General features: G+C 41.2%; 1 protein-coding gene across 3 annotated transcripts in view; it reads left to right on the top strand.

The window, feature by feature from the left end:
* INO80 (INO80 complex ATPase subunit) overlaps positions 1-12,546 on the top strand; it is a 140,153-nt gene that overhangs the window by 66,250 nt on the left and 61,357 nt on the right. For all 3 annotated transcript variants that reach the window (XM_023198368.3, XM_023198366.2, XM_023198367.2), the window contains 5 exons: positions 1,644-1,811; positions 2,329-2,462; positions 3,486-3,550; positions 4,256-4,349; positions 7,339-7,510. In XM_023198368.3, the coding sequence (XP_023054136.1) occupies positions 1,644-1,811; positions 2,329-2,462; positions 3,486-3,550; positions 4,256-4,349; positions 7,339-7,510 (633 nt within the window). The remainder of the gene's footprint in view (positions 1-1,643; positions 1,812-2,328; positions 2,463-3,485; positions 3,551-4,255; positions 4,350-7,338; positions 7,511-12,546) is intronic.

Raw genomic sequence — 12,546 nt, 5'->3', positions numbered from 1 at the left:
TGACCTTATGATCCACCCGCCTCGGCCTCCCGAAGTGCTGGGATTACAGGCATGAGCCACCACATCCGGCCCTGATTTTTTATTTTTTAATTTTTGTAGAGTCAGGGTCTCCACTGTGTTGCCCAGGCTGGTCTCAGAACTGCTTGGCTCAAGTGATTCTGCTGCCTTGGCCTCCCAAAGTGCTGGGATTACAGGTGTGAGTCACTGCACCCAGCTAGTTCATAATTATTGTTTAGTGCTACATAGGGAGGTGATCTGAAGATCTAGTATGGTGCTTAACTGTGTATAGTATGTGTTTCTTCAACATCATTTAGTGTTTTCTATCTTATTATAGTTTTGTTAGGGAAACTTAGAGAAGGTATTAAAGCAAAGATGACATGTGAGCCAGGTTTCAAATGATGAGTTGGCATTTACTAGGAAAATATGGTGGGAGTGGGGGGCAAGGCAACAAAGGCAGCATGAGCAAAGCTAGAGTAACTTTCAAATATGCAGCCTGTTTTGGCTAACTTTCAGATAATTGTGGTTAAATGACTAAGTGGTATGTGAGCAGGTTATGATGACGAGAAACTCAGACAGTAAGATAGGTTAGATTATGGGAGAACTTTTTTTTTTTTTTTTTTGGAGATGGAGTCTCGCTCTCTTGCCCAGGCTGGAGTGCAGTGGTACAATCTTGGCTCACTGCAAACTCTGCCTCCCGGGTTCAAGTGATTCTCCTGCCTCAGCCTCCTGAGTAGCTAGGATTACAGGCTCGTGCTACCACACCCGGCTAATTTTTGTATTTAATAGAGATGGGGTTTCACTGTGTTGGCCAGGCTGGTCTTGAACTCCTAACCTGTGATCTGCCCACCTCAGCCTCCCAAAGTGCTGGGATTACAGGCGTGAGCCACTGCACCCAGCCTGATTATTGGTGGCTTTCGTTGCCGAGATGAGAAGTTTCAACATTTTACTATAGGCAGAAATGCACACTGAAGATTTTTTAGCCGTTGAATTCCTTTATAAGCTATATGTGGAATGTATATCACAACCAGAAGAAACTGGAGGCAGGAAGACCGCAAAATATTATCAGGCTATACTATATTGGATGAGGGCCAGCAGCAGGCAATGGGTGTGATTAGAAAGGGTGGTAGATTTCCAAGCTGAATTGAAGGATTTAGGAAATACTAGAACACGGGGTGTCAGAGAGCGTTCAGAAGTGAGTTAAGTTTGTCTTTCCCAACTGATAGAATGGTAATGCTATTAACCAATTTAGTAAATTGTGGAAAAGAGAACTGTTTTTCTGACACATCACGTATGCAATTGCTGCAGACTGAGTGGTACTCAGAGTTAGTAGTTGCAGGTACTGGCCTGGGTGTGTTTGGGAATATATTTTTGTGTGTTACTGTCATGACTATTAGTTGGCACTGTTAGAAGTGGAAGAAATTGCCCAGGGAAAGCAAATGGAATGAGTGATGAAGAGAAGAGGGCTGAGGAATATACATGTTTTCTGAATGATTGTCCACATTCACAGGTTTATAGAGATACTGAGTTCACATATGTTTATTCTCAATCATAATAATAGTTTGTGTGTGTTTTCAACTTTAAGCAGATGCTGAATTTTCTTAGAAACTACTTTTCCAAATATAAATGTTCTTATTGATTTTTAGATTGAGATTCTAATGTATTGCCAACTGACCAGCCGACAGAAACTGTTATATCAGGCATTAAAGAACAAAATTTCCATTGAGGATTTATTGCAGTCTTCTATGGGCTCTACCCAACAAGCACAGAACACCACCAGCAGCCTCATGAATCTGGTCATGCAGTTTAGGAAGGTAAGAGCTTAGGTCAGTTGCCTTGAAGTTTTGTTTTTTGTTTTTTGAGGTTTTTTGAGATAGAGTCGTCTAGCTCTGTCGCCCAGGCTGGAGTGCAATGGTGCGATCTCGGCTCACTGCAACCTCTGGCTCCCAGGTTCAGGTGATTCTCCTGCCTCAGCCTCCCAAGTTGCTGAAACTATAGGAGCCTGCCACCATGCCTGGCTAATTTTTGTATTTTTAGTAGAGATGAGGCTTCCCCATGTTGGTCTCAAACTCTTGGCCTCAAGTGATCCACCCACCTCGGCATCTCGAAGTGCTGGGTGAGCCACGGCGCCTGGCCTTGAAGTTGTCTTTATAACCCATTTCAAGAAAAACAGTCTATCCTTGATGTCAGATAAACAAAGGCTGTTAATGAGATGAAAATGGGAAAGTATCCATTCCCAAAGGTAAACATTTGGGATTTGGGATCCCTTGTCATTATGTATAAAGATGTCTGTATGTGGTAATATTGTCTTACCATTTCCCTTCCTTTTAGGTGTGTAATCACCCAGAGTTATTTGAACGACAAGAAACTTGGTCTCCATTTCATATTTCCCTAAAGCCATACCACATTTCAAAGTTTATCTACCGTCATGGACAGATCAGGGTCTTCAATCATTCACGAGACAGGTAGGGAAGCATTACTATCTGTTCACTATTAGTGTTTTATAATTTACAGTTTTATTGCTTAGCAGAAAAATATAATGGAGAGTATATGAGTTCTCCAACAATGAGGCATTTAAGTAAAGGGTGGACAGACAACTATTTGTTGAGGGATCTTATGGAAGGAATTTGAGCACTGTTAAATCTTCAACTAGGTAGCCTTAAAGGCACTAGTCACTTCTGGTTCTTCTTTGAATCAGGAATGTGCATGGATTTGTAAATAATGTACTTGCAGCCAGCATGCATATCTATGCCCCATTGCTGAAATTGGTTTGTGATGGCTTAATTTACATTTGGAATTGCACTTGTGGGTGAACTGATTGTATTGTAAGTCAATCATATTTACCTTTTTCTCAGAGTCAGCAATGATAAATTTAATGAAGTTTAAAGTGTTTGTTAAGGTGATACACTAGAGACAGTTCCATCTGGAAAATAGATGTGTGGTGCAATCCACACCTGTGAGTTAGTATGGTCCCAGCTTCTGAATTTTTAAACAAGTTCCCAGCGGTTTTTTCTGCATATCAACATTTGAGAACCATGGATTTAGAAAGCTCTTTTGTAGAGAAACTCATCACCAATATTTAGTTTAATGAAACTGAAATTGAAACACATTTCTTGGATTTTACTTTATGAGTTATTTGTAGCTCTAGGTTAACATTTAACTTGAGCGGGGGGAAACAGGCCAGAGATATATTGCTTTTTTGTTTAATATAGTATACGATGCCTTAGGGCACTAGAACTGTGATTCTCTGAAATAAATTGAGACTACTTTTAACTTGTATTATCTTCTTACACTGTCATTAAATACTTTGTACTTTTTGACATGTATGCTATGATTTTTGCTTGGTAATATGACAAGTTTAAGAAACTTCTTAAAAGTGAAAACAGTTCCAAAACTAAAAGGTTTTACTTGGTATGGAGCCTCTAGTCTAGTTAACTTCCTATTATTTATATTTGGGTTTGGCTTTATGTTATTTACTTACTTTGCAGGTGGTTAAGGGTTCTTTCTCCATTTGCACCAGACTATATCCAACAGTCTCTCTTTCATAGAAAAGGTAGGTGTTTTGATCTTTGGGAAAGGAGGTTTGTCAGAGTCTTACCAGGATGCTCTTTGTTTTGCTGAGAGACTGATTTAGAACGAGTATTAGTTTTGCCTATATGGTAGGCCTTTATTTATAAAATCTTGGTAAGATTTAATTAAGGAAATTAGTTATCTTTATAGGCTCTGTGATTTGTAGCTATGAGAGGAAGAAGTAGAAAATAGTATTATTGACTTTCCATCTTTATTTTATACCTGCCTTTCAAGAATTTCTTGCCCTTGAAACTTGACAAAGTCAGTGCTGGAGTCTCTCATTAATGAGACTTCCATCCGTCTTAGCCTAAGGAAAAGAAGCTACTCAACTTTGCACATTGTCCAAAATATTAAGGCCAAGGTTCAGAACCTTTCACCTCTGTCCTGTCCTTATCTTTTTCCTGGCATTGGACAAAGAGAAGCCATTTAGGCAAGCATCCAAAAATCCCAGAGGTAACATAGGAGCCGTCTCTAGTCTGGTCCATATACGCCATATCTCATAGGCCTGCCTCTCTTATCTGTAATTGTAGTATAAAGGTGTGGCACCCTAACTTCCACCAAAGTGGCTAGATCAGAACCTTTAGAATAGTGTTTTGTTCTTAAGTCAGAACTCAGCAGTTGAGCAGGCTTTAACTGAGCATCGTCTCTTGGTTTGCTGTTGAGTTTCAAATTGTCTTTTCTATTTCAGGTATTAATGAAGAAAGCTGTTTCTCTTTCCTTCGCTTTATTGATATATCTCCGGCAGAAATGGCAAACCTTATGCTTCAGGGACTTTTGGCCAGGTGAGAGGTTTGCTTATTGTTTGATAAGAGAGCAGTTAGGAATAAATGGGATAGATATTGAATACTGTGGAATTAAATATTTAATATTAAATCATTTTAGGGAACTTGTCGTTAATTTTCTTTTGTTAAGAATAAAGTTTGAAGGCCGGGCACGGTGGCTCAAGCCTGTAATCCCAGCACTTTGGGAGGCCGAGACGGGCGGATCACAAGGTCAGGAGATCGAGACCATCCTGGCGAACACGGTGAAACCCCGTCTCTACTAAAAAAAATACAAAAAACTAGCCGGGCGAGGTGGCGGGCGCCTGTAGTCCCAGCTACTCGGGAGGCTGAGGCAGGAGAATGGCGGGAACCCGGGAGGCGGAGTTTGCAGTGAGCTGAGATCCGGCCACTGCACTCCAGCCTGGGCGACAGAGCAAGACTCTGTCTCAAAAAAAAAAAAAAAAAAAAAAAGAATAAAGTTTGTAGGCCAGGCACGGTGGCTTATGCCTGTAATCCCAGCACTTTGGGAGGCCGAGGTGGTTGGATCACCTGAGGTTGGCAGTTCGAGACCAGCCTGACCAACATGGAGAAACCCCATCTCTAAAAAATACAAAATTAGCTGGACATAGTGGTGCCTACCTGTAATCCCAGCTACTCAGGAGGCTGAGGCAGGAGAATTGCTTGAACCTGGAAGGTGGAGGTTGCCGTGAGCTGAGATTGCACCATTGCACTCCAGCCTGAATTAGTTGAGGCCAGCCAGGATCAGTTGAGGCAACAAGAGCAAAATTCCGTATAAAGTTTGTTCGCTAGGCCCAGATACAGTGGCTCACACTTGTAATCCCAGCACTTTGGGAGGCCAAGGCAGGTGGATCTCTTAAGGTCAGGAGTTCAAGACCAGCCTGGCTAACATGGTGAAACCCTATCTCTACCAAAAATACAAAAATTAGCTGGGTGTGGTGGTACACCCTTGTAGTCCCAGCTACTCGGGAGGCCGAGGCAAGAGAATTGCTTGAACCCAGGAGGCGAAGGTTGCAGTGAGTCAGGATCGCTCCACTGCACTCCAGCCTGGACAACAGAGCGAGACTCCATCTCAGAATAAAGCAAAACGAACAGACAGACTAATTTGTTATTCATAAGTGAATTGTACCTTTCTTTTGCTCATTTAATAATTGTATGATGCTTCATAATATACCTTAAATAGGCCAGGCGCGGTGGTCATGCCTGTAATCCAGCACTTTGGGAGACTGAGGGAGGTGGATCACCTGAGGTCAGGAGTTTGATGGCAGCCTGGCCAACATGATGAAACCCTGTCTGTAATAAAAATACAAAAATTAGCCGGTCATGGTGCCAATGGCCTGTTCTAGCTACTCAGGAGGCCGAGCGGGGAGAATCGCTTGAACCCAGGAAGCAGAGGTTGCAGTGAGCCTAGATCATGCCACTGCACCCCAGCCCAGGCAACAGAATGAGAATACACACGCGTGCACACACACACACACACACACACCACACCACACACATAGACACACATATGTATACACACACACACACACCTTAAATATAAACTGTTTAGGCTTTTCTCCTGTAATTTCTAGTAAGTCTTATTTTACTTGTTTCTACAGGGCGAATGGAAGCTGGTGATTCATTTAGTTAGTGGTGATTGCAGCATAGCCTGCCTCAAGTGTTATGAAGTTTAATTCTCTGTTCTTTGGTATAATGGTTCTCACTGATATTATTACTTTTTGATTTATGTAATTAGAAATGGTTATCTCCTTAATATGAAGGTTTGTTATTTTTTTTTCTTTTTTGGAGACGAAATATCGCTCGGTCGCCTAGGTTGGAGTGCAGTGACTCAATTTTGGCTCACTGCAACCTCCACTTCCTGGGTTCAAGTTACTCTCCTGCCTCAGCCTCCCAAGTAGCTGGGATTATAGGTGTGCACAACCATGCCTGGCTAATTTTTGTATTTTTAGTAAGATGGTGTCTTGCCATGTTGGCCAGGCCGGTCTCGAACTCCTGACCTCAGTTGATCCACCCTCTTTGGCCCGCCAAAGTGCTGGGATTACAGACCTGAGCCACTGTGCCTGGCTGAAGACATTTTTATGATACGACTTTTTGTGCTAGAGGTGAATGTTTCTTTTTTCTTTTTCTTTTCTTTCATTTTGGAGACGGGGTCTCACTCTGTTACCCAGGCTGGAGTGCAGTGGCGCGATCTCGGCTCACCGAAACTTTTACCTCTGAGGTTCAAGTGATTCTCCTGCTTCAGCCTCCCAAGTCGCTGGGATTACAGGCATGCACCACCACGCCCGGCTAATTTTTTTTTTTTTTTGTAGAGGTGAGGTTTTACCATGTTGGCCAGGCTGTTCCCAAATTCCTGGCCTCAACTGATCTGCCTGTCTCATTCTCCCAAAATGCTGGGATTAAAGGCGTGAGCCACCGCACTCAGCCAAGGTGAATTTTTGTTTGTTTGTTAGTTTGAGATAGAGTCTCGCTCTATTGCCCAGGCTGGAGTGCAATGGGGTGATCTCAGCTCACTGCAATCTCCACCTCCTGGGTTCAAGTGATTCTCATGCCTTAGCCTCCCAAGTAGCTGGGATTACAGGCATGCACCACCACGCCCAGCTAATTTTTTTTTTTTTTTTTTATTTTTAGTAGAGACTGGGTTTTGCCATGTTGGTCAGCCTGGTCTCAAACTCCTGACCTGAGATAATCCACCTGCCTTGGCCTCCCGAAGTGTTTGAATTACAGGCATGAGCCACTGCACCTGGCACATTTTTTAAACTATTGATAGGAGCTTTGCAGAGGATTTTAGTTTTCATGGTAGCAAACCATGTAATGTGAAAGAATTTATCTGAAAGTAGGAAAGTAGGAAAGAACTGTTTCTAAAATGATAAAGATTTACAAAAGAGTTATGTTAATGAGAGAGAATCCTTGGATCATTCCTTGCTGCTATGAATGACCCTCAAACCTCCATGGAGCACTGAATAAGCGTGTCTGCTGTGGTTTGTTTCAGATGGTTAGCTCTTTTCCTGTCTCTGAAAGCCTCCTACAGGCTCTATCAGCTACGCTCCTGGGGAGAGCCAGAAGGGGAGAGCCACCAGAGATACCTGAGAAACAAGGATTTCCTTCTCGGGGTTAATTTTCCACTCTCCTTTCCAAACCTTTGCAGCTGCCCTTTGTTAAAGGTAAGCAATTATTTGAGCATAAATTACCTCCTTAGTATCTTCTTTCCTTTTCCTTGAATCAGTAAAAATAATAGTAAAGTAAATGAAGGCCTGACAGAACCAAAAACTTCCCAGAGGAGTGGGTGGTGCGGCGTATTGAGTTCTAACTTAATTTACACTTTGTATATATATTTTTGAGTGTATTTATATTTTCAAAATGTTTATTTTTTACATTACTGTGGAGTACACAGATCTTAAGTGTACAGCTCTGTGAATTTATATATGTGTATACATACTCTTGTGTAATAACCACCTAGGTCAATATATAGAACACTTCCAACTCCCTCATGCTCCTTTGCGTTTAACACCTCTAGTTTAGAAAAGACAAACCAACAATTAAAGGTAATTGCCATTCTACTTCTGTCACCATAGATTATTTTTGCCTGTTTTGGAACTTTATATAAATGGAATTATTTGTATGTACATTTTTGTAACTGGGATTTTTCACTCAGTATTATTTATGAGTTTTGTCCATATCGTGTATAGCATTATTTTTTTATGGCTATGAAGTATTACATTGTCTGAATGGACCACAATTTATTAGTCTGTTCTACTATGGTAGATAATTTGGTTGTTTCCAGTTCTAGGTTATTATGAATGAAACCCCTATGCACATTTGTGTACATGTTATTTGACGAATGCAAACATTACTTTCTTTGGTGTTTACACCCAGGAATGGAATTGCTATACTGTCAAGTATAACTCTGTTTAGGTTTAGTAGCTTTTGCCAAACGTTTTTCCAAAATGGTTTTATAAATTTACATTTGCACCTACGGTATGTTATTCAGCATCCTCCACTACACCTGGGAATGGCAGTCTGTTTTGTTGTGTTGTGTTGTGTTGTGTGACTCCTTATGAATAATCATTCCTTACAGTTATAATTATTTTAAGTATTTAATTATTTTGAGTATTATATTTAAATATTAATTATTATGTAGTGGCATCTCATTGTAATCTTAAATTGTATTTCCATGATAAGTAATGATGATGTGTACAGTTTCATACAATTCTTGGCCCTTACAGAATAGTAGGTGACAAAGAAGGTAAAATAAGGTGACAGGAACTGAAGTTATAGATGTAGGTCCAGATCATATGCAACCTCATAAGAATTACCGAGGGTTTGGAATTTATTCTGAGTGAAATGAGTAATACCTAGAGAGTTTTGAGAAGAGGAGTGACAGTTCGTTTGTTAAAGTCCTTCAGCTAGATTGAAGTTTAGAAACTAGGTCATTTTCCTTGTATTCTATAGAAAATGTTATGGGGTAGTTTGACAGTTACTGTTGTGGAATGAAGGACATTCTTTGGCTAGGTCATCCAGTATTTGTGCCCTGTACACTGAAAAGCTCACGTGATTTCCTTCTCTTCTATTTTCCCAGTTGGTTTCTTAAGCATTGCCCCATGTAATTTTTGGACTTTGGAGAGGGAGTCAGTAATGCAAATTAATGTAACTGGATTCCAGCCTGTTTGGAATAATGCAGTCAGTGGTGGCAGGGTGATTTCCTGCTGGTGAAATATTCCTAGTACGTCTACTGGGAACACTGGTATGTCTGAGGAGTTGCTTAACCTTCTGTAAAAGATTAATTCCTTCTCTCAATCCCTAAATTTGGTAATATATGTTACTACTGTAATACCTTTTTATCAATTCTGCTTTTTATACAAAAAGCACCATTCTTCCAAGAGATTGTTGTTCCCTATTTTGTAGACACCTGCATTTTTCTTAACACTAGAGATATGCATCATTCATTTGTATTCTATGTTTTCTGAAAATATTATAGTATGTTCCAGAGCGTCTGCTTAGTGAGGTCCTTATATCAGTTAGAATTGCCTGAGAAAGGCAGATGTGGGTAGTATGCTTTACGGGAAACTGGTCATAAAATATGTTTACCCAGTTGAAAGATTCACTTATATTTATTTATTTTAATTTTATCCCGTGTTGTAGATAGACATTTGCTCTTGTAGTGGTTTAGAGTATACACTGAATTAATGAGCTAATGGGCCACGGGGAACTGAAAGCTTATCATATATGTGTGGAGACACTGTTCTGCTTTCAATCTCATTATCCTTATCTCTAACATATGTATGTATATTGAAATACCAACCAAGTAGTGTATTTTGCTAGAGCTTATTGTTCTCATAATTAATGATGAGACTGTCAGCCGGGCGTAGTGGCTCACACCTGTAATCCCAGCACTTTTTGAGGCTGAGGCAGGTGAATCCCTTGAGGTCAGGAGTTCAAGATCAGCCTGGCCAAAGTAGTGAAACCCCCCGCATCTACTAAAAATACAAAAATTAGCTGGGTATGGTGGCACGCGCCTGTAATCCCAGTTACTTGGGAGGCTGAGGCACGAGAATTGCTTAAACATGGGAGGCTGAGGTTACAATGAGCAGAGATCACACCACTGCACTCCAGCCTGGGTGACAGAGTGAGACTCCTTCTCAAAAAAAAAAAAAAAAAACTGGGTGTGGTGGCACATGCCTGTAATCTCAGCTACTCAGGAGCCTGAAGCAGGAGAATCTCTTGAACACGGAGGCAGAGGTTGCAGTGAGCCGAGATCATGCAGCTGCACTCCAGTCTGGGCGACAGAGCAAGACTCTGTCTCAAAAAAAAAAAAAAAAAAAATTGAAAGCGTGGTGGGTGCCTGTAGTCCCAGCTACTCAGTAGTCTGAGACAGGAGAATCCCTTGAACCCAGGATGTCAAGGCTGCAGTGAACCCTGATTACACCACTGTACTCCAGCCTCGGTGACAGAGCGGGACCCTGTCTCCAAAAAAAAAAAAACTCGAAAAGGAAATCTTTGTTTTCAGCCAAGCAAAATGATCATTAGATATTATCCACTCTTAAAGGTTAGCCTAGGTTCTGAATGTAGAACCAGAAGCCAGCTGTGTGCGGTGGCTCATGCCTGTTAATCCCAGTACTTTGGGAGGCCGAGGCGGGTGGATCACCTGAGGTCAACAGTTCAAGACCAGCCTGGCCAACATAGTGAAACGCCATCTCTACTAAAAAAAATACAAAAATTAGCCGGGCATGGTGGTGGGCGCCTGTAATCCCAGCTACTAGGAAGGCTGAGGCAGGAGAATCGCTTGAACCCGGGAGGTGGAGGTTGCAATGGGTCAAGATCGTGCCATTGCACTCCAGCCTGCGGAACAGGAGCAAAACTCCGTCTCAAAAAAAAAAAACAAAAAGAACTAGAAGCTCCAGATGTAACAATTAACAACAATGTAGAGGCTAGGCATGGTGGCTCATGCCTATAATTCCGTAATTCCAGCACTTTGGGAGGCTGAGGCGGGATGATCGCTTGAGCCCAGGAGTTAGAGACCAGCCAGGCCAACATGACAAAACCCCATCTCTACCAAAAGAATACAAAAATTAACCAAGCCTGATGCCATGTACCTGGCGTTCCACCTACTTGGGAGGCTGAGGTGGGAGGTTCGCCTGAGCCAAGGAGGTTAAGGCTAAAATAAACAGTGATCTCACCACTGCACTCTGGGCCTCTGAGGGCGACAGAGTGAGGCGCTCTACGTCTTTGCAAGAATGTGGTATTGTCTGTCTCTTCATTTAAACTTTGTTGGGTAGTAGTGTCTTATTGTGTCTTTAGTTAAATTTCTTTTGTGAAAATGATATTGAATACCTTTTCTGGTGTTTATTAGCCATTTGGATAATTGCCTTTAGGAAATGTTTATTCAAAACTCTTGCTTATTTTTCTATTGGGCTGACTGTATTTTTCTTATGATTTGTAGTTCTTTGTATATTATAAATATCTTCTACTCTGTAACTTTCTCATTTTTAGTGGTACCCTCCCCTGCCCACCGTTTTTTTTGAAACAGGATCTGGCTTGTTCTATTTCCCAGGCTGGAGTATACCGATGCAGTCGCAGCTCAGGATTAGAGTTAGGTTGGGGTTAGGTTTACTGTGTTGTTCAGGCTGGCCTTGAACTCTGGCCTCAAACTGTTCTCCGGCCTCAGCCTCCCAAAGTGCTGGAACTTAAGCGTGACCTACTGCACCTAGCCTCGGTGTTGTCTTCTGACGAATAGTTAATAATTTTTATGTCCTGCTGAAGAATTCTTTGCCTCCAACAAATTCGTGAAGATAATTCTGTTTCTCTCCATATCCCATCTATTGAAAAGACCATTCTTACTGGACTGTAGCATCACTTGTCAAGCAGGTGTCCATATATGTGTTGGTCAGTTTCTGAACTCTGTTCTCTTCCATGAACCCATTTGACTATCCTTAAACCAGTGCTACTCTATCTTAATAAGTACAGCTTCACAGTAAGTCTTGATAACTGGTGCACAGGTCCTCTGACTTTGCGTTTCTTCTATATTGTTTTGGCTGTTCTTAGCCCTTTGTGTATTCATGTAAATTTTAGAATTGGCATATAAATCTTATTTTATCATATTCTCTTTCCTTTTTTTTGGTAGCAGCAGGGTCTCACTATGTTGTGTCCAGGCTGGTCTTGAACGCCTAGGCTTAAGCAGTTCTTCCATCTTGGCCTCCCAAAGTGCTGGGATTACAGTTGTGAGCCCATGTACTCAGCTAAATCTTTAATCTCACGTCTTTTTAGCAGTCTAGGTAGTATAGGTCAGAAGTCCCCAAATGTTTTGATTATGTACCCCTGTAATAACAACATTCTTAATCTATTTCTCCAATGTCTGTATGCTATTTTGTTTTAAATTGTATACATGTACTAACATTAATATTTACATTGTGAAGTTTGCGTGTGCCTACTTTGGAAACCACTGATGTGAACATTTTATTTGAATAGGGAATGGTGGTAGAGGGGAGACTCAGTGTTTACTATAGAAGATATGCCTGTGTTTTACATGCTGTACATTGTTTTTCAAACTATTTTAAATTATTTGACCTCAAAGGTCCATGGGGGGCATTGATTTGTGTATCATAAGTGCTTATCGATTGAATGAATATCCAGTGTAGAATGTGATCTTTGGGAATTGTCTGGTGCTTCTTTTTTCACTGCTCTAGGCTACCTTCAGAACAGC

This window comes from Piliocolobus tephrosceles, chromosome 6 (genome assembly GCF_002776525.5).
Source record: "Piliocolobus tephrosceles isolate RC106 chromosome 6, ASM277652v3, whole genome shotgun sequence".
Classification (NCBI taxonomy): domain Eukaryota; kingdom Metazoa; phylum Chordata; class Mammalia; order Primates; family Cercopithecidae; genus Piliocolobus; species Piliocolobus tephrosceles.
Note: the sequence above shows the minus strand (reverse complement) of the source record. Positions and strands in the feature narration are given on the sequence as shown.